This window comes from Meles meles, chromosome 11 (assembly GCF_922984935.1).
Source record: "Meles meles chromosome 11, mMelMel3.1 paternal haplotype, whole genome shotgun sequence".
NCBI lineage: Eukaryota > Metazoa > Chordata > Mammalia > Carnivora > Mustelidae > Meles > Meles meles.
Window position 1 is genome coordinate 70,032,034 of NC_060076.1, and position 22,670 is coordinate 70,054,703.

At 43.6% G+C, this 22,670-nt stretch overlaps 1 protein-coding gene across 5 annotated transcripts in view; it reads right to left on the reverse strand.

The window, feature by feature from the left end:
• The window catches only part of NTRK2 (neurotrophic receptor tyrosine kinase 2), a 324,463-nt gene that overhangs the window by 289,754 nt on the left and 12,039 nt on the right, over positions 1 to 22,670 (reverse strand). For all 5 annotated transcript variants that reach the window (XM_046023046.1, XM_046023045.1, XM_046023047.1 and 2 more), the window contains exons 2-4: positions 8,034 to 8,108; positions 7,846 to 7,917; positions 2,485 to 2,553 (exon numbers count right to left, since the gene is read on the reverse strand). In XM_046023046.1, coding sequence (XP_045879002.1) covers positions 2,485 to 2,553; positions 7,846 to 7,917; positions 8,034 to 8,108 — 216 coding nt within the window. The remainder of the gene's footprint in view (positions 1 to 2,484; positions 2,554 to 7,845; positions 7,918 to 8,033; positions 8,109 to 22,670) is intronic.

Here is a 22,670-nt window from a genome sequence, read left to right on the forward strand (position 1 = left end):
GCTCCAAAGGAGGCAAAGAGATGCAAGACCTTTCAGAATAATAGGGAAACAAGACAGGACTATAATAGAGGCTAGAAAAGGATGTCTCATAGAATGGGGGAAAATCAGATGCCATAACCATTTGCCATGGCCATTATATAACAATTAAGATCTTTAGTGAAGATGCCAATCGTTAAGTTGTCAGGAACGCTAACATACTTATTCCTGACCAGGCTAGAGATTCCAATGTGTTCATTTAATAAGCTCAAACCACAGTGGAGAGCAGAGCAATTTCATCTGACTTTACAATAAGCCTATAAGTACAAAGTTAAGGCTGAAGCGTGAGGGCCAGTAAGGCGGCACTCCCAGCTTTCTGCATGAGGTGACCACTGTTCAGCGGGGCGGATGCAAGAAAGTTGGAGTGAATGTGAATGTGAATGAGAGAGCCTGGAGGGGAACTCTGAGACCTCCTCCATACACACACACACACACACACACACACACACACACACTCACACACACCCCAAGTTCAGGGTTTCTGCGAGCAAGGGCAAGTGAGCTCCAGATGGAGCCACTCAGCCCACTGCGGGAGGGTCTGCGAAGAGCAAGCCACCCATCAGCCGAGCTGCCTGGACTCCCGTGGCCTGTGACTGGTAACGGAGGAAGTAGTCAAGAGGAAAATAAAAACCACAAGAAAAAAAATCTTTAAATCCTTATTTATAATACTCAGTGGCCTATTTAAGATGAATTCCATTTATGGTAATGAGCCTTTAAATGAGGCCATTTACAATCGTTACATAGGCTCTGCCTGGCATTAACCACAATACTTAAGATTTCCTTGAGGACAGGACCTGGGCTTTGCAACATCATTTACTCCTGTGGTTTTTCTGGTTGGGTTCGAAGAATCTCAGGGATCCCCGGAGACTCTTCCAGGAGTCTCTTTGGGGAAAATGTGGTCATGGCAGCCTCATTTAATGTGTGTCTGCTTGATCGCCTCTCAGTATCCCTCCAGCAGATACAGTATCGAAGGCAGAAGAGAGCCACAGTGCCTCGACTCCAACTAGTATAAGAGGTTTCCTGGCCTTCTAAGTACAAGACAAACTAAAGAATCTCCCAAAAACGAAGGCATGACCAAACCCACAGAAGGGATAAAGAAGAGAGGGGTCTTCGGCTGTGGCCATAGCAATGTCCACAGGAGCACACCACGCTGGCAGACAGCTGGCTCCTTTCTGAAGATCACAGGCAAACCCGTCTTCCAGTGACTGCCACGGCACCTAACACTGGCTCATTTACGCTCCTAGCTCTCCACTAGACTGCAGAGTCCTGAAACACAGACAGTGTCCTCCTTACGTCCCCATGGCCCAGTGCGTGAGTCTGATTCGCAACCAGTCCCACATTGAACGTGTATTGAGTGACTTGATTAAATCTGTTGCCAGGAGAATACAGAAGCCTCTGGATTTGGAGTCAGAACTCTGAATTCTGACCCGTCAAGGACATGTTCCACAGCGCTATTCAAAAGGGTCACACAGGGCATCTCTCATTCTGTTTCATTATTTCCTTAAATTTTACATGGCCACTGCTGGGTTAGAAAGCTTCCATCAAGACCAGGAAATTCAGTGTAGTCCAAAATGACTGCCCATCGCAAACACCTGGCACCAGGCAACTCTTGTGGCAACCTACTGACTCGTCTCTCCACGAATGGCACCTTCTCATCTGCACATTTGCCTTGCGAGCAGGTGTGGACCCTCCAACCCAGGCGTTATATACAGTGAGAGCAAAGGCTACATCCTGGTATTCAAAGGTCTTATCCGTCTGGCCCTCCGCTGACACGCAGAGCTTCCGCTTTGGGGTTCTTTGGGCAACTTACCATAGGAATATCTACAGTTTCTATTTGCTAGTGGGGCCAGCGCAAAAATTAAGCATACCCGGAAATGCTGGCTATCAGTCACTAACACATGGCAATCTTTTTTCCTATCATTTTGCAGCAAAGGAGATTAGAGCATAAGGGTAAATCCTGAGTACAGGGGCAGACCCAGAAGAAAATCTCACAAGGATGGGCAGGGAGGGAGAAGGATGACCTCTCCTCCAACATCCACCAAGCACCAGCGGGCACCAGGGAGTTCTGCCCATGGGTATTTCCTCTTTGACTCGCTCTGCTTTCCATGAGGGCCTGGACAGCACCAACACCAGACATGCCACCCTTGTAACGCAAAGCACCCCCCCCCCATCTTTTTCCACTTTCCCTCCTTCAGAAAACAAATCTTTATGTAAAAACAACATTTAAACTCATCCTAAATGATACCTCACTGTTGAGATTTCTGAGTTTTGGTTACTGAATCAGGTTTATATGAGGGAATAAAAAAACAAGTGGAAAAAAACCAAGAAATCATTTTTTAAGGGTTTTGATATAAAAATAGATCTGCACATCACTCATTAAAAAAAATACTTAATGACTCTTTCCTCTGAAACTGTTTCCCCGAATGCCACACAAGGATCATTACTTACAGCTCAGACAAGTCAAGGTGACGAAAATGTTTCCTAGACAAGCTCGTCAGTTTGTTTCGAGTAAAATTGCTGAAAGAAACCAAAAACATTAAATGTGAATTTAAAAATGTGACATCTTAAGAAGAAAGTATGCAAATGGAGATTTTTTCAAAATATAGTTTTATTTGATCATTGTTCATGCCTTCCTTCGACCATTATCTCTTTCTTCCATCTGGAATAACAACTTAGTTTTTCCTGCCTCTGCTAAAATTCTTGTCCAGAGGGTAGGGAGAGAAGTGAGCATAATTTCCAAAAAGTCTATTTTTCATCTCTTTCTTAACCAAAGGTTTATTTTTCTTGTGTTGATTCAGAGCCAAGTTATATACCTCCTAGAGATCTCTGACCTCTGAACAATTAACAGAAAGAATTAATTTAATCTAATTTAAAATCATAAAACTCACTAGGGAAAAAGATGGTTTAAAAGTAAAGAGCATTGGGTGCCTGGGTGGCTCAGTGGGGTAAGCCTCTGCCTCTGGCTCAGGTCATGATCTCAGGGTCCTGGGATCGAGCCCTGTATCGGCAGGGAGCCTGCTTCCTCCTCTCTCTCTCTCTGCCTGCCTCTCTGCCTACTTGTGATCTCTCTCTGTCAAATAAATAAATAAAATCTTAAAAAAAAAACTAAACAGCATTATGAGTATTTTGAAATTACATGACACATAAAACTCTGAATATAAACTGATCTTAATGCATCCTTATAGGAAAGAACACACCCACTAATTGATAACTCGGGTAGGCATTGTACATATATGACTTCTAAATAACCGGAAGGTTATGTGATGAGGACAAGAACAACAAAATATAAAAAAAACAAGGAATATGTCAGATTTCATCTGAAACTACTCTAGCAACATATCATTTTACGATCTAGACCAACCAGTGGCTTTGGGGCACCTGGGTGGCTTAACCAGTTAAGCATCTGCCTTTGGCTCAGGCCATGATCTCAGGGTCCTGGGATTGAGTCCTGCATCAGTCTCCCTGCTCCAAGGGGAATCTGCTCCTCCCTTTCCCTGCCTATCCCCATGCTCATGCTCACTTGCTCTGTCAAGTAAATAAATAAAATCTTAAAAAAAAAAAAAAAAAAAAATCTGGGGGCGCCTGGGTGGCTCAGTGGGTTAAGCCGCTGCCTTCAGCTCAGGTCATGATCCCAGGGTCCTGAGATCGAGTCCCGCATCAGGCTCTCTGCTCAGCAGGGAGCCTGCTTCCCCCTCTCTCTCTCTGCCTGCCTCTCTGTCTACTTGTGATCTCTCTCTGTCAAATAAATAAATAAAATATTAAAAAAAAAATCTGGACCAACCAGACGGTAAAAAGTCAATGAAACCAAGTCATATTTGTGATTGAAAAAATACCAACGAATCTACTGACGTGTTCTGAATACCTAGTTTTGTTCAATGGGCAGGAGTTTCCATTTCTGATGATCAGGGCTATGAGGCCCTGAGTTGGAAAATTCAGAGCCATAATCCCGGCAGCTAACTTGTTCCGTGAATGTGTTTACTGGTTGAATTTATTCAAAAAGTGTCCAATGCTTGGACCTCCAGACACGTGTTTAATAACTAGCAGGAATGTAAAACAAACATCAACTTGGACAGAAACCGCCAAGCCCTCAACAAATTGCACTGAGCCTTTTGGGATCTGTTTCCTGCTCGGGAAGGGCTGGGCGGAGAGGGAAGAGCCGGAGGGTGACGGGAGTCCCCGCCCCTTCCCTCAGACTCCTCTCCTGTGTCAGCCCAGCAAACTCATCTCACTATGTCTGACCAGTCACCCTCAGGGAGGGGTTCGAACCCAGGAGCTAATGTAGAAGCCGAGGCTGGTCACATGATGCATACAGAAACTACTGCTCCAGGGTCCCCCAGTTCGAGACTGCGTGTGTCCTCACTCTGCCTCCTTCTATATGGAGAATCCCAGTCACCCAAACCCCTACCTACATAAGTGGTTCCTCTTCCTTTGATGCTTACTTCTGCTGTCTTTACACTGAGCATGAAGTGCTCACCCACATGAAAAAAATAATCCACCGGGAAGTTGTAAAATGTGCCCACATACATCTTTTTTCTTTTGGAATGTGACTTAAGAATGAGTTTTAGGGGCGCCTGGGTGGCTCAGTGGGTTAAGCCTCTGCCTTCAGCTCAGGTCATGATCTCAGGGTCCTGGGATCAAGCCCCATATTGGGGTCCCTGCTCAGTGGGGAGCCTGCTTCCCCTCCTCTCTCTCTGCCTGCCTCTCTGCCTGCTTGTGATCTCTGTCAAATAAATAAATAAAATATTAAAAAAAAAAAAAGAATGAGTTTCATTGGAGTATCACACATTGAAAAGTCATTCTGCTTGTTTTCTCTAGGCATCTTCAGAAACCACCACCCTCTGAAGGAAACACAAACAAAACCAGGACTCTTCCTCCCAAGAAGAACCAGGAGAGAGCAGGCAAACAAAGAGGACCCTCTGGTCAAGGTCTCAGTCAGCGACAAAGCCCCCTGTCGGCACCGGCAGCAGCTGGCCCTCTCGGGCTGCCAGCCGCATGGCCCAGAGTGGGGTCACATGCCAAAGAACAAGATGAGTTTTATGAACCATACTTATTATCGGGGACAAAAGCCAAAAAAGAGGAGGAGGGGAGGAGGAAAAATCAACAATCCTCTTACTGTTTGATGACAGAACTTTCCAAAGGAACTAATTAGCACCTCGGCAAAGCCCCTGGAAAACACAAACACTGGCTTTTCTCACAACCCCTGGGTTCTCAGACACTGGGGAGGAATTGAAGGCACCAAGAAATAAACTCAGTGACCAGTCACAGGGGCGGTGGACAGTCCCCACATGATGCAGAATATGCCCAGGACAGAGGGAGGGGCGGTGACCCGAAGTGAAATACTGCTATTGCGAACACTGTCACATCGTCAGGGAGACTCAGAGATAATCAGGATACCCACCCCCCCCACACACCAAGGAAAGAGAAACAGCTTCTAATGCATATTTCTTCTTCCGCACCCTGGTCTCCACAGTGTCGATAACCGAGAGGACTGCAGAAACTCAGGATAAACCAGCCAGTGCCCGCGTCCTCAGTCCTTAGCGGAGGTCGGGACTCAGGTCTGCAAAAGCAGACACTTGATTTGCAGCCTCCTCTATCCCTGCCATTCTCAAAACCAACTGCTTAATTTAATTTAATTCTGGTGATGAGAAGCCTCTGTCATCCATGAACACTGTATATGAAGTTTACTGGCATTACTGCCTGAATATTGTCTAACTTCATTCTGTCTTAATATTTGATCATGCCTAATGTCAATAGAGTTTTTGTTGCTTGACCAAAGACCTGGCTTCCTGGCCACTGCCTTTTAAAGAAACCATCTAAGGGTAATGGGGAGGGCACGTTTTGCATGGAGCACTGGGTGTTGTGCAAAAAGAATGAATACTGTTACGCTGAAAAAATTAATAAAATGGAGAAAAAAAAAATAAAGAAACCATCTAAGATATGTCCATCTCTTCGGTTTTCCACTCTCAAAGGACACCTCTTTGGGAGACATGGATAGCTAGTTGGTTTTATGTAAGTGGTTGACGGAACACAGAATGCCATTAAAATTATTCTTCCATATATCACCCTGAAAAAATACACCAGTGGCTCTGGTGTTCCTATAAATGGCATGCAACAGGGAGGAAGGGAGAGCATGAAGAGGTAGAGTAAGCCCTCTTATGAATAAGTCCTCTTATAAATAAATACATTTATTACTAAAACGACAATTAACCATAGCCCACTGTACACATCACATCGTTAGGGGAAGTGATGGGGTAAAACAGCCCATAAAATGGGGTCGGGAGAGTAAGTCAGGTGGAATGTTAGCCGTAATGAAAATACCAAAACTTAACCACCGAGGTCATTAATTACATTTAAGCGATGGCTTTAGAGCATTTTGACTTTTTTTTTCTCCCCAACTTCTGTCTTGTTCATGCCCTCAAGACCCACACAGACATCAGATCTGTGCACAGAGATGAGGCCAGAAAAACATTTAAATGAAATGTATGAATCAAGCTCTGTGGGGTTTTATCACATTTTTGCTGAATGTTTTGTATCCTTATTCTACAGACATCATTTTTAAACAGACTTCATCATTAGCGCCACCTAAATAAAATACAAAGTCACAAAACTGGCTTTAGGAAGTTCAGGTTTTTCATAAAATCAACAAATCTCCATAGAGTGTCCAAGCGACTTGCTCCAAGACAGTGATTTCTTTTACGACTGGCACGGAAATCATCTGGGGAGCTGTTCTCCCCAAGAAAAGAAAGAGGATAAATATTATAAGAAGGGCCAGTTCTCTAATTACACGGACGGCATAGATTTTATTTCCTGTGTAAGAGCTCAGCCAGGGGTGGGCCCTGGAGTCACAACTCTGTCACTTTCCATGTGGGGACCCAAGAAAATCCTTGAACTTCCTCAGTCCAGTTTTATGTCCATGAAATGGGAACCAAAAAATCTTCCCTGACAACTGTTGGAAAATTCAAGTGAGATAACGTGGGAGAGAGTCCTACAGGTAAACTATAGAGGAGGAGACAGAAAAGCATCACTACGGAGAACCTGCAAAGCAGCCAAAGGCCAACGACTGCAGGCAAGTTGTCCCCACTGAACACTAGGGGCTCGGGGAACACCAGTCGGAGCTGAGGGGCAGGTGAGCCTCTGCTGAATGAAGAAACCTCTCAGGAAGGCCCTACCTTTTGGACGACGGGCCATCACCTGACAGGACGTAGCAGCAAACATCCCAAGAAATCCCACAATCCGTATTTCCAGCTGACTTGAGTTGACAAAGCATCAGCGTGACTTGGGGGCCAATACTTGCTATCTTATAATCATCTGAACCTCGGGTGGGTCCCATGATTGATTTTTCTCCACTTTCATCAATCACGACAGATAGCGTTGAGAAAATGAACTTTGAAAAGTGAATCTACGGGGGCCAGAGGACACTTTGGTGATTTTTAGTTCCCTAAAAAGGCCATGGCTAAGTCAGTTTCTTTTAATTCCACTAGTTTGATGTCTTCCAGGGAACATGTCATGATTCCAAGAAAAAGAATCAAGGACCATGTACCAGGACATAGTTTTCACATCAGACTCTGCTGTTAGCCTATTGCTCTGTCCAAGATGGAAATGGCCCAGAAATCCATGAAAGGGAATACACAGTCTGTTCTAAGTACCCCTCTGAAAGCTATTCAAAAACCAAAGCTAACATGTCTGTCACAAGAATGCTGACTTTAAAAAAAAAAAAAAAGGAGGTTGAGTCTTGGAAAAAAAGGAAGAGATGGGGAAAATATTGAATAGTTTGGGACCCGGGAAGCAAAAGAATCAACCTTTACTTACATGTGCTGTAAGTTGCTGTTTTTCAGAAAGGCTTTATGAGCCACAAATTTTAAACCAGAATCCACGATTGTTCTAAGAAAAAACACAAAATTGCATGTACATTAGAATGAACTGGTAAATGAACGCTTGACAATAACACAGCGTAAGAGAAAGTTCTGAAATAAGGTACGCTAGTCCTGAGTACTTACAGATTTTTCAGTCCTGCATAAGCTTCAACATCATCTTCATTGATGATTTCCAACCTTTTCTGATTGGCAATGTAACTGCAAAAAGCGCAGAGAGTGAAAACCAGTGACTCAGAATGCAGACAGTTCATGAAAAGAATGGGTGGCTTCCATCCTACCTCACCAGGGCAGCAAGCCCTCCCCACCCACCTGAGCCCCCTCCTGTTTCTTTAAAATACAGAATGGGGGGGGGGGTGGAATGTGACTGTGAAGAGACCATTATTGAACCGGTGTCAAGGTCAACAATAGGTTGACCAAGTTTCATTTTTTTCCTTGATCCTGTTATCACTTCGAACTAACAAATTCAGTCTGCCTCCCTTTTCAAGGTATTCCCTGTGTACAGAGGGGAAAATAACCTGGAAATGCATCCACTGCCTCTCAAAAGTGTTCCTCCTTATGGTGACGGCCACAGGGATGCTGGCATCGTCACACACAAGACAGATCACATCTTTCTCCACATGCCATGATAACCGGTCACTCTTTTTTCTACCTCTTAAAACACTGAAGTCAATTCTCTCCTTTCTCTCCCTCCTCCACTCCCTCTTTTCCTTCCCAGGATCCCCTTTTCCTGCCCCTGTCATGTCAGCACTCCTACCAATATCCCCTTTCAGGAGCCACATTCACAAAAGCAATGTGATCCTAGAGTACTCTCTGTAGGAACTCTCCTCTTCCCCACCCGCCAGACCCTCAAATACAGAAGGAAAATGGTGACTGACAGGACAGAGAATTCCATCCTCCTGACCATGATTACTGGCTTAGAGATATTCATGTGGCCTCAACCAGACCAGTGAATATTTTCCCTAAAATTGAATAGATGATGCTAGAACAGAGAAAGACTTTTTCCCTGGGATCCTACTTGAAAGGTTATACAGGCCCAGGGCCTCCATGAGAAATTTCCCTGCCATAATGAAAGAGACCATCTAACAATAGTCAGCACATGAAGGAAAAAGAGCTACGAGATATAATAAGAGAGAGGACCTGAAAAATGCCACTTGAGCCCTTGGATCTAAGTATCTCTGAGGTTGAATGTCACTAATGGAAGTTTGATCTGAATTTCTGTCACTTCCAACCAATAAAATCCCTATTAATACAAACACAAAACTATTAAACCTATCACCGTGGAATTTCCTTGTGCTACAGTTATTCAAGTCACTGTCTATTCATTTTTCCTAGGTCATAACCTCTTTGAAGACAGCTAAATCCTGTTCTATAATTCTTGATATCACCACAGCATCTAGCAAAGTACCCTGCACAAGGTAGGTATTCAAAGGGTAAAGGGTAAATAGATGAATGGATGGGTGGGTGGACAGATGGATGGACAGACGGACGGACACATCCATGGATGGGCAACAGCTGGAGTTCCAAAGGCACCATAAGAAGCTGTGTCAGGATGGGTCTTCCCCTTTCTTTTTAAAAAAAAAAATTAAGATATGTAACATATTACCATTAAGACATTGAAAGCAAATATGCAGGCCTGCTCTTACCACCATGAGTTAAAATGAAAAACAGGAACTAGTGGGGGAGAAAATCCAGCATCCATAGGTCCCTTCTTCTACACAATCCAGAAAAGGAAAAATAGATGGTAAGATATATGGTAAGAGTTGGGGCACCCATTTTTAGAAAATAAATTTTAGAAATCAGGTAAAATAAGGAAATGCTCTGAGATAACAAAATCACACCAAAGAAAAATAATTTTCAAAGGATCCACATAAACATTGTTTTCTGTTTCATTGAGAAAATAAAAAAAGCAACCTTCAAGATAGAAGGAGGCATCTTCTGTTCAAAGATCTTGGTTCTCCCTGATATCCAGGGTCTGGCACTTAAATAGATGCACAGAAAGGATTCACTCCCTGCTCTCTTTCTACTACACTGGAAGGAAACACTTTTAAGACTCCAACCTAGGGCTCAAACAATTTTCAACATCAAGATTTTTTATGAAATGTTTCTAAATCATAACACTTCAGATTATTTAAATTATTCCACTAATATTTTCAATAGAGACCATAGTGACCTCCCTCTTCTCAATTATCTCCCAATAAGAACTTCATTCCAGAGACCCCCTAAATATTAATCTTTTTTTCATGTAACTAGCAGCAAAAGGGGCAGATAGCAAGGGCATGGCTTCCTTTGCAGTCACAGCCAGGACTTCCAGAGAAGCCTGTTCTTGCCTTATAGCTGAGCTAGCATAGTATCTGTCACTGTTCTGAAATCATCTGAGAGTTTTTCGGATCTCTTGGTGAGACCATCACTGTGTCCTCCATGCTTATGGCAGGGGGCTGATACTCAACAGGTTCTTAGTCAACATCTGTGACACAAAGCATTTATCTTTAACTTTTCTTTTAGTTATTGATGGCCTTTGTTTTTTTCATTTCATTTTTCATCAGATTTTTTAATTAATTTTTTTCAGCGTAGCAGTGTTTATTGTTTTTTTTGTTATTTATTTATTTATTTATTTGTTTATTTTTTCATTGATAAACTCCCCAGTTGCATTCATAAAAAAAACAATGAGCTAACATAAATTAAAATGGAGGACATAGAAGAATGAAAAGGGCAGAGATATCAACAGAGCTAGGAATTAGGTTCAAAATACATATGCTGCTAGTAAAGGGTCACAGGCTTAATCCTAAGCTTTCTAGTCACCAAAACCCTAGAAAAGAAGGAAAGGGAGATAAATTTCATCAGTGGTAAGTTCACAGTATTCACGAGATGAAAATATGTCAGACGTAAAGCAAAGCCTAACGGTTCTTAGATCTAAGGCCAGGCAGGAGATTGTGTGGAAAACCATCAAAAGAACCATGTGAAATTATGAAAAATGGTCACCAGAGAATACTTTTCCACTGTGGAGGCAGGAATACTTTGGATAAATCATGAAGGTTTCTCCTAGTTAGAATGGAAAAACTAACAGAAGAGCTGGATTAAAAGGTGGGTAAGTGCCCTCCAGAAGCCAAGAACTGCCCTTCGTAAGTTACCATCTGCAGACAAACCCACAACACAGCTGCCTGCTATAAACTGCTCATCGATTCTACCCGCATGGCCAAGTAACTTTCCTGAGCTACCTCGAAATGAGGAATCACAGGGTTAGAATAGAAACCAGTACAGGTAATAAACAATCCACAGAAGGGAAACCTCAGTAGCCAAGAAACAGATGAAAAACTGCTCATCCTACAAGAAATCCGAAGTGCAAATTACAGGCTGACAATATAGGGGCGCCTGGGTGGCTCAGTCTGTTAAGCATCTGCCTTCAGCTCAGGTCATAATCCCAGGGTTCTGGGATCGAGTCCCATATCAGGCTCCCTGTTCAGTGGGGTGGGGAATCAGCTTCTCCCTCTCCCTCTATCCCTGCTTGTGCTCTTTCTCGCTCACTCTCTCTCAAATAGAATCTTTTAAAAATATTTAAAAAAATAAAGTCTGACCATATAAAGCATTTCCAAGGATGTGGGGATTTCTCCTACATTGTTGGAGGGAGTATAATTTGGTATAATCACTTTGAAGAGCAGTTCGTCCTGGAAAATGATACATCAGCACACATTACAACCCAATAATCCCATCTCTGGGTATTTACCTGAGAAAAACCCTTACACACACACACACACACATACGTACAAGAATATTCACTGTAATACAGTCAGAATTCGAAGTCAGAAACCACCCAGGTGTCCATCAATTAAGAAACAGAGGGGGTGTCTGGCTGGCTCAGTTGGAAGAGCATGGCAGCTCTTGATCTTGGGGTCATGAGTTCAAGATCAGTTATATAAATAAAAAGCCTGGGGGGGGGGGTGGAGAAACAGGAAACAACCAGAGGGGAGGTGGGAGGGTGATGAGGGAAATAGGTGATGGGGATTAAGGAGTTCACCTGTCGTGATACATGGGTGATACTTGGAAATGTTGAACCTTATGTTGCACATGTGAAATTAATAGTACACTGTATGTTACCTATACTGGAATTAAAGTTTTTTAAAAAATTTAAAAAGAAACAGAAAAAAAAATAAGGTTTAAAGTTGAACCAGATCTTGTATTTGAGTAGGAAGAGATCATCACGCTGAGTGAGAAGGCTACATATGCAAAATTGCATGCTGATATGTACAGATGATACATAATGATTTATGTGAACTTTAAAAAATACACAGAAAACAACACTGCATAATGCTCACAGTCAAGGATATTTGTAAAGCATAAAAAGAAGACTGCAGGAAGCCCACCTGGGGAAAGGAGGATGGTTCTAACTATTTATCTTATTAAACGAGAAAACTATTTCTTATTAAAAGAGAAAAGACTTGTAACAAAAAAAGACAAAACAATAGCATGCCAGTTCTGAATGTAAGTACAGGAAGCTTTTTTTTTTTTTTAATTTTTAAACTTCAGAAGAAAAAAGAAAGAAGGGGAAAGGGAAGAAGGAAGAAAGGGAGGGAGAGAGGAATAGAAAAAGACAGACAAAGCCACACAAGTAAAGTGACTGCAGGGACGCTGGACCCCAGGGCTGCGGGGTTAGAAGGTGTTCACATAACCCCCAGGCTCAAAGTCACGATTTCCTAGACCACTGAAAAGACAGTCTTGAAAGCCTTCTGCTCCTGACCCCAGAGCCCTGGGTGGGAACCCGGAGATTAAGGAGCATGTTGGACTGCCCCCTACTGGTAATTTCCACGTGCCTCCCGCAGGATATTGGCAACACCGGCCTGGAGCCCTCAGCCGCAGGGTCCAAGCCAGGGTTAAGAGGGAGAGAGAAAGCGGAGGCCAGGATACAGGGCTAGAAGACACACATCCAGGCCAGGCTTTGACTCCAGAGTGTCTTGAAACTCTGAAGGCTCTTGACTGAGTCAAACTTGGCTTAATAAAGCCCAGGGTTTTATTAAAACCAAGAAGTGTTTCTTTCCCCTTGAAGCAGTGGGAAAGCCTGGCATTTTGGGGACAAACCTTCCTCAGGAGGTTTCACTCCATGATGACCCCTAACTTCTCCGACAAAAACTTGGGCCCCAGGTGTTTTAAGGTACAAGACATCAGCCCAGAGTCCACGTGCCAGCACCCATCTGATAAGGAATCTCATAAATTAGCAGTTTTGGTTCTTCACAGACGACTAAGTTTCTGCCGCCCTAACCTGCAGGCCCTGCCTTCATTGTCTTTTAGGCAAGTCATCAGCCTTTACATGGTGACATGCAGACACGGTAGGTTTGGGTTTATTTTGGTACTCCTTAAGAATTTCTCTATTTACCTCCTTGGCCTCCCAGCCCTTGTGGCCCAACCCTCCATCAGTGATCTGTCTAGAACCATTGCTGGCCTCCAACCCTCCTGCTTTGCCCAAATATGCCTTCCTTCTTTCTTGAATCTACATACAGGACCTCATCTTATGAGGGTTGTTTTAATAGTTGCTTTTCACTTTTGCTACATACCAGAATCACTGCCTATTGCCTTAAAAGCTGAATCGCATATTTAAGGGGTTTTTCAATGAATTCACCCAAATCTATTCTGGGACGCTACATTACCTAGAATACTGACTGATTTTGGGGAAACACCAAAAAGACTTTTTTCCAATCAGAACATTTTTAGTTCCTCAGTTGGCAACCAATTTTTTTTTTTTTTTTGGTTAGCATTTATTGTACTTCTTAACTTTGTACTTAAGAATTAGAGAGAATGTGGAGTGTCTGCGTGACTCAGTTGACTAAGTGTCTGCCTTAGCTTAGCTCAGGTCATGATCTCAGGGTCCTGGGATCGAGCCCCACGTTGGGCTCTCTGCTCAGTGGGGAGTCTGCTTCTCCCTCTCATTCACCCTCCATGCTCTCCTTCTCAATCTCTCTCAAATAAATAAATTAAATATTTTTTTTAAAAAATTAGGGAGAATGAAGGTTCTCTTTGTACCCACAATTGTATTTTTCTCTTAACCTACCTGACCCCCAACTGAGCTGTTAAACTCCTCAGAGGGAAAGGTCTTATTTATCTCACTACCTCTCACTTCCTAGCATAAAGCTGATGTTCTTGGGATGTCGTTGACTTAAAGCAATCAAACAGATCCACAGGTTCCCCACTTGAGAGTTTTTATTATCCCATTAGAAAGACCAGACATAAACACACATGTGTGATAACAGGAAACAATCAGGTACAAAGCAAAGAAACGAAGGAAAGACAATAGACAGTAACAGAGGAGGACGGAGAGCCAATTTCAAAGGCAAAATTAATCCAATCTAGGAGCAAATTTAGATTGCAAGCATACAACATATTTAAACCAGTGAATTTTTTTAATGATGAAAATTGATCACCGTTAGAAGAGGAGCATTGATTTCCCACTGGCCCCCTCAGTCTCAAGAATGTTAAGACTAGAAATGGCCTGCAAGAGTCTTCAGATACCGGGCTCCTGGGTGGCTCAGTGGGTTAAAGCCTCTGCTTTCAGCTCAGGTCATGATGCCAGGGTCCTGGGATCGAGCCCCGCATAGGCTCTCTGCTCAGTGGGGAGTCTGCTTCCCCCTCTCTCTCTGTCTGCCTCTCTGCCTACTTGTGATCTCTGTCTGTCAAGTAAATAAAAACGAAACCTAAAAAAAAAAAAAAGTCTTCAGATCCAGTGGTCCTTGACTTTGAAGGAGATGTCCTCTGAGGGACAGTGGTCACTGCCACAGTATTTGATCCGCAGATGAGAGAAGGGTCCAAGCAGAGGTCCAAGCATCCTGAGAGGACACAGTGGAAGGAATTACAACATGTGACTGGGCAGGTCAGGAGAGGCCTAAATGGAGGTCAGGGCTTGCAAAGGGACCAGAAAGTTGAAAGGTAAAGAACACAAATATAAGCAAAGTCCATACTATTTGCCATTTAGTTCCAAGGCATCTCCAGTCTCAACCTGACATCCAGGACCTTCATTAAGACATTTTTGGGAGGGTAAAGAATTTCCTCTCCTTATGCTTAACAAAAAGCATATGGGTGGCTTTTTTGGAAAAGAAGAGAGAAGAGGTAATTTTAGGCAAAATTCACAGAAACATTTCTGAATTACAGGTTCCTGGAAAGGGTACTCATCCCATTTGAAAAGATTTCACATTGGCTTGAACAGCCCTACCAGATAATTCCTACAGGTAATCTTCCAAAGGAACAAAGAGTGGCTTTAATGCATCTTGTCTTTGTGTGTATTAGCTCAACAGCAGTATTGCTCAAAAGTAAAATTTCCCTTTAGCTTAGACTTTATTGCCTGAACTGTACTTTGGCAACACATTAGAAAGAAAGGGAAACAGCAGTGAATATTTCTAATGGCCACTCTTCCAAATGGAATCACTCTGCTACCTGGGCCACCTTCCATAGCACCCCCACGCCACTACCAAATAAATAAATAAGCAAGCTAATAAAAGTAGAACTCATATGGCCACATGAGATTATGATATGCACTCAGGCTTACAGCCATGGGGTGGGGCATTTCAGTGCTGATGTGGACGGGATCCTCTCTACCAGAAGATTTCTTTCAAAAGGAATAGAATAATCCTTAAAATCTACTGCCCGTGGTCTCTGGGTTCTATGCGAGGCAGTTTCAGTTTCTCAGCAAAAGTGCTGAAAGTTTTGAAAGTCAATCCCTGAGCGGGGGCAAGCAATACTTTGATGGACCAAAGCAAGACTCCAGGTAGGAATGTCTCAATCTATGCTTACAAGAATACACCAGTAGACTGGTCCGTTCTTAGGAGAGGGGGCATCACCCCAACTGTGAAGACATGAATGCAGAGAAGACCCAGTAAGCATGCTCAAAACTTGAATTCAAACAGCCTACTAATGCATGCTGTGTGGCATGAACGCTTCCAACTTCTTCTTGGCCATGGGCATAAAGGAACACCAGTAACTCCCTTCAGTGGAATGCTGTGTGCCAGGCACTGGGGAACCCAGGGATAAAGGGTGGCCTTTGACACAACAATGGTACCAGGAGAACATTCCAATTGCTTCCACCTTCCAGAAGAGAAAACGGAGGCAGAACCATGCCAGGTCACTTCCCCAAGGTCACACAGCTGTCCGAACAGGATCTGCACACGTGTCTACCCGCCTGGAGAGTCCGAGCTCAGGGCCGCTGTATCACACCACAAGGGCTGTGGACGTGTAAATCCAGAACCTTCGGTACAGAACATTTCTAAAATGTCTACAAAAGGGACCTTCACAGGTAATCAAGGCCTAAGAACAAGAGTCGATGGAGAGAAATGAGGACATTTTACAGGAGACTCTCATGCATTCTGTGGACATAGAGTTGTAACCGGTGATCAATGAGAAATCTGCAGATCTTTCCACAATGCCATGCTCTGGGAACTGCAGTTTCCTAGAAGAGCCTGACTACCCCCAGGAATTTAGGAATTCAAGTGGCTGGGAAATCATCTTTGGAGTCGTGCAAGGGATAAATGCACTCCGCTAACTTCACCTCTTATGAGCTCTATGACGAGGGGACCAGGGGCAAGTCCCCAGGACTCCGCAGCCTTGTCTGTCAGGGTATTGGGGAGAGTAGGAGCCCGGCCCATGAGGGCATCGGAGGTCCCATATGAGGACCTCCATTAATGCTAGTCTTGACCAACAATCAGCAGAGGACGGAGGTTCCAGGGCTGTCCTGGTTACCCCGCAGCTGCCGAGCTTACTCTCAGCCCGCCTCCGGTGCCCACACCCGGGAAAGAGGACATTTAGACTTGATAATGTCTCTGTTCCCTTCAGCACACACATTATAAGAAAACGGCAGCAAATTGGTATGAAGGAAAATTACTCTCTGGGTTTCTGAGTATTTATACAGCATTTTCCTCTTCTCTCTCGAGAAACAAGGGTTGCCACCAAGGGACACCACAACTGATGACCAGAGAAATTGATGATAGAAAAAAAAAAAAAAAAAACCTTAAAGTTGGCTTTCTATATAAAATATACTGGTCTTCTCCCCCAGAAAGGTGAGTTTAACTGGACTTATTAGGATAGCCTTCCACATAGACTGATGACTGGACTCCAGGCTACAAATCATGTGACAGTAAACCTGAGAAGCTGACCAGAAGTCACAGCAAAACCACATGAGATCCAGATCGACATCTACTCAATGCGGGGTCCTTACTTTTATTTTATATTTTTACACTTTCTGATTAGCCGCCAACTTTCCACATGTGGCCCAGATCGACGTCTAGTCAATGTGGGGTCCTTTTATTTTATTTTTTCACATTTTCTTATTAGCCGCCAACTTTCCAAAATTTCACATTTTAGAATTCTGAATTTCCATATTCTTTAAAAACAACAACAACAACAACCTGAAGGTCCGCCAAACTGGACGAACATTTCTTCCTGGCAAGGGTCAGAATGAGCTGAGTAACACCGCCCCTGGAGGTTTGGGGCACATTTCCAGTTGGTCCCATTCCCGCTGATCTTGGCTATTTCACTGACCCATGGAAAGATTCTATGACACCTGACTTAATGCTCCCCTGAGACGTCAATGCTCCAACTATCCTCCTCCACTGATAGGTCATCTCCACACACAGATATCTCTACAACGAGTCTCGTCAAAGAAAATGACACAGAGGCCCACAACAAATATACCTCATTTTTGTTTAAAAAGTTCCTTCTACCTGTCCCAGAAGCTTTACATGCTTCCTCTGTTGTTAAAAACTGAAACTGACAGAAACATAGCCAAGTTTAATTTTATACTTGATAGAGTGGTAAATATAAGCCCCAGGAGAAGCAAGGGATATGGGCTTTTTTTTTTTCCTGACCAAAAACACACTGTTTTCTTTCCAACTAATTTAATAATCATTGCACAGTTCACGTTAGGTCTCAGAGCATTCGAGAAGTCACAACCACCTACCATGAGTAAATGGAAAGACAAGTAAAAAAACACTCACCATGACAGAGTTTCACCATATTAAACGAAGAGCCCCAGGGTGGAAAGGGTCCAACAGTCAACCACTGTCAAGAAAGGGGCTCAAGTTCATAGTCAAGCTAAAATTTTTAGTGTGGGCAGGTATCATCTAATGTCGGTCAGTATGAAACCCCTAGAAACACAAGTCGGCTCACTGGGGGACTGGGGCTGCGCTGTGCAGCTAACTCATCCTGGCATGCCCTCGAGGGGCCAACTTTCTTGGGGTTGGGGGCACCTCAGGAGCCTGAGCAAACTTTTCTTCTGGCTGGGAAGCCATCTGGTCACATGTGCTCCTAGCAGTTTCTAGACTACACCCACATCTGCTGTGCTCTATGGAAGGAACTCCAAGGTCTCAATAGAGCATCTGTCCACACTGTGGGGCCATCAGAGGGTTGCTTCCCTGCTGGCCTGGGTCTGCCTGCCGGCACCTTCCCAGCCCATCTGCAGCTGCAGACAGGGTAGCTTCCACCTGGATAAGCACAGAGGCTGGACTGCTTGGTCTTTGTAAAAGGGTGTCAGTCCTTCCATCTGCTTGTCTGAGTTCCAAAGAGAATGGATCTGGCCTTAACCAGTACCAGAGATAAAAATTTTCCAGGCTCTGGTCAGAGGGGACAACATCAAATCGTCTGCCGTCCAGCTTCTAGTCCAGCAAAGCCTGGTCAGCCAAGGCGACAGCAGACCGAGCTCCCATGTGGCATTAGTTTTATAATGACAGCCCTGGGAGATTAAATTTGGGGGCCACTTTAGCCTCCTTGCAGAATTGATGTCCTTGTCGCTTCCCCCAACTGTCACTGGCTTTCTCAGTAAGAAGAAAATGAAATCTCCCTCTGTGTGTTTCACAAAAGCCACAAATTACATCACTCATTGTCCCTGCAAAAGAAATTCCTTTCAGAACATAGTGCCAGACAAAGCTATGTTCCTGTGGAATTAGTAGGCATTCTCTTTATCAATAATGAGCTTCTCTTTTCACTGCCAGGAAGTTGAGAACAAATGTTGCACTCAGTTACAGCAACTATGTCAACCATTCGAGTTAGTTGGGAGTCCTAGCCCCTTTTTTCACTCCTTATTCCCTCCCTCTCGTTTTTACCTTATTGACCTTCCTGTGTAAAGTAATTATGGCCAGTATTCCAACACTGATGATAAAGTGAATAACCGTGACATTTCTAACATTCATTCAATGCAAATGAAGTGGCCATTATGACCAACAGGCCAAGACTACAGAATTACCTGGAGTCGTTTTCAAGAAATGGATTAAATAATTTCATCCACCATGTTTTTAGGTTTCAGGGTGACTGTTCACAAAATCTTCCTGCAACTCCAACCCGATGCATAAATTATCTTGCATTTAAAAAACAATGTCTAGGCCAATCAATGTTTCACTTATGCTTAGTGTGGAACTTCCAATGATTAGCCCAGGCCTTAAGAATTCTAAGAAGCGTTCAAGTCAGCACTAATCACAACAGAACACAGTTCTGAAAGCTCTTGGCCTCCGGTCAGGTCAAATCATTCCATACGAAGAGCATTTTTGGAACTAATATTTCTGCTCCAGCTTTAGGACAGATCAAGCACGGCACAGAGAAAAATGAGCATCAGGCACAACGTCAGGAAAAGAGAATGATTCAAGTGGTAAAATTTTAGGATCTCTGTGTGAAGGTCTGTTTTGATTTTGGCACAATTTTTCATCCAACATTTATAGGCCGTGGGAGTAAGGAGAGCGATAGAATGTGAGCAACACTTCCAATTTTATCTTCACTGGTTTCACTTCACATGTTAACCTTTAGTCATTTTTATAGAAGGTTAGAGATTACTTTCTTTGGAGTGAAACTACAAAGATGCTGCTGAAAAGGGATCCCAGTCGTAAGTGGTTGTGTAAGGCCACAATACAGAGAAGCTATTTCGCAGAAAGGAAGTGTGAGTGTATCTAAAAATCCTAAACAGATCTCTTACAAAAACTTTAATTCAAGGAATGCATCATAGTTCAAAAGGATGTGTATTTTTGAGGTACCCCGGGTTAGTCAAATTCACCACAGATCAAAAGTAAAAGTGAGGTTGCCTGGAGCTGCAGGGAGGGGAGTGGGGAGTTGTTTAATGGGTACAGAGTTTCGGTTTTGCAAAATGAAAAGGGTTTTGGAGATGGAGGGTAGGTGGCACACAAGTGTGAATGAACTTTCGCCCCTGAAATATACCCGTAAAAAATGGTTAAGATAGTAAATTTCATGTTATTCCACCACAATGTTTTAAAAGATCTTTCTTTTTAAAGGCTTTACAATTAAAGAGTGAGAGAGACAGTTAAAAGAGAAAATGATGTACAAAGTAACTGATGACCTCCAGACTCCCAGGGAGCTGTTATCAACAGTCTAATAAATAAAATGGACCAGGACTATGGAACAAAACAAAGTTGCAGAACAAAGAGCGTGACCTGAATAATAGCTACAGCGGAGCACGACTGCTCAGCACACCAAGGGTCTGAGTCCCACTCAGCGGAGCGTGCCGGGTCCCACACAGGAGAGTCACAGCAAAAGCAAAAGGGCAACAGTTGCACTAAAGGGAGCCAACGCACTTTACCTCTGTCCTCTTAACCCCGGCCCCTGCTCAGGCAGATTCTCTGGCTTTTCCCAGCTCCCCCAGCCCCAGGGAGCCTGCTGTCCTTCAGAATATAGTCAAGGAGACCCACACAAAATAAAAACACCCGAACTTTATGTTTTAGGTATGAACATTTTACAAGCATCAGCTCAATTTAACTTCACAGAAACCCCATGAGATAAGTTCTATGATTGTCCCCTTTGACAGATGGAGACACAGAGAACTTGGTAACTCATCCAAAGTAGCGGGGCAGACCAGCGTCACAGAGGGGCTCTCCATCCACCAAGCAACCCTGCCTGCCAGCCTGCATCCCTCCCTGACACAAAGGCCTGAAGAAAATGACAAATTACATTATTGACCTTCCTCTGTCTGCCAATGGACATTTTCAGTGATTTCTCAATTCGGGAAAAGAAATGATGAGGAAAGGGAATTTTAGACACAGTTTTCAGAATCCCAGGATCCTCCTAGGGTACCACTAAAAAAAAAAAAAAAAAAAATATATATATATATATATATATATATTCAGCCATAATGAGCTGATTCTTAAAATATTGCATTCAGATCTAGACCTTTCAGGGGACATTTAAAAATCTGTATGGGGAAAAGAGAAAGGTGGGAGCTGGTAACTACTGACATTGAACAGTCCCCATTTGTTACTGGGGACAGATCTGGGTTTGGCCAGTCTTTCTGGGTCTGTGATAGCTCAAAGCTGATGATATGGTCAGGGGAGGAATCTCCACGCACTGTCCTTGCTGGAAACATGGAGCCCTGTGCTTGACAATCCCTCTGAGGAAAGGGCCACAGCAACGGGAGGAGCAATCTGGGTACCCTGCCCGCTCCCCATGCACACTCCCATGGCATAAGCCCCCTCTATTCCAGAGCCAGCCCAGCCCAAAACTACGCTGAGGCAGAGGTCCGATCCCCAGGGCAGAGGCCCAAAAGGCATTTTCCCTTTGCTCTGAGCAGTGTCCAGGGACATCAGTGGCCCTCTCTCTGGTGGTCCTCCACCCACATTCCTCCAGATGAGATAGTGAGTCTACAGGGCCGACAGGATGCTCCCACACTTTTCCTGGTTGACTTAGGAGGATTCTAGAATTCCCTACCCAAGAACCCTGAGCTCATAGAGGCCTTCTCTGTAAGTCTGTCCTCCCGAGCGTGTAGCCGTGCTATTGTTAGACACACTCCTGGGGACAGCAGTGTGGGGGACGGGGAACGTCTGGGGCTCCTGTCTGTGGTGGTGTGGATGGAGTTCTAATGTACAGGCTAGACTCTCCTCAGAACTTCAGGAGAGGAGGGTGGGGGGTGACCTGACTGGGGACTCCCACTGGTGCCCTTCAACAGGCCATATAAAATTGGGAGCTGGCCTTAGTCTTGTTACTCAGGACCCAGAAAAATGCCTGGTGGGCAGGACATGTTCAAAAACATATTTGTTGACTGACTCACTGACTGAATAAATGAATGAATTGACCAATCGATCAATACACGTGTGTATAAACAGTTCACTGCTGCCCTCCAGTTCAACCACCTGTGGGAAAAGAGGACTTTGTCAACAGAATATCTTCTGTCCTCTGAACTGTATGTAGCTATAAAACACAATGAAAGGAGAGGAAAGACTTTCTAGGGTAGATTGAGGCAAATAAAAAGCTCAAGAGTGCCCTCAACATGCCAGAAGACACTCTTCATTGGTGAGAGAGAAATTTCGTGAAAGAATAAATGAAATGGTTGGTAGGTTCAACCCCAGAAGGTCACCATGAGAGTCAACGACTCAACCAGAACTCCGACTTTTCTCATGAGATGTAAACATCATGTGTTGGTTCCACAATGCTCATTCCTTTTTAAAAATTTAACTTTCAAAATACACATGGAGTCTAAACTATTTTCATTTGTATGTATATTACGAACATACTGCAGCTCATAAACATAAATAAATGAATGTTATTTATCTCAAGGGGGAATTATCTTTTTGGATTATTCAACACAATCTGTTCACCTATATACTTCCCCACTCTATTTTAAAAGCCTCCCAATCTCATATGTCTATCAGTTGTTTTATGATCAGTTTCGCAAACAACGACCAAAATTTCGAGATGCCTGATAGTGTTAATTATTATAAATACAAAGGAAGTGCCATGGAACATTCACAGGATCAGCCCAACGCAGGATGATTGCGAAGACACAAAAGTATATGTATCGGA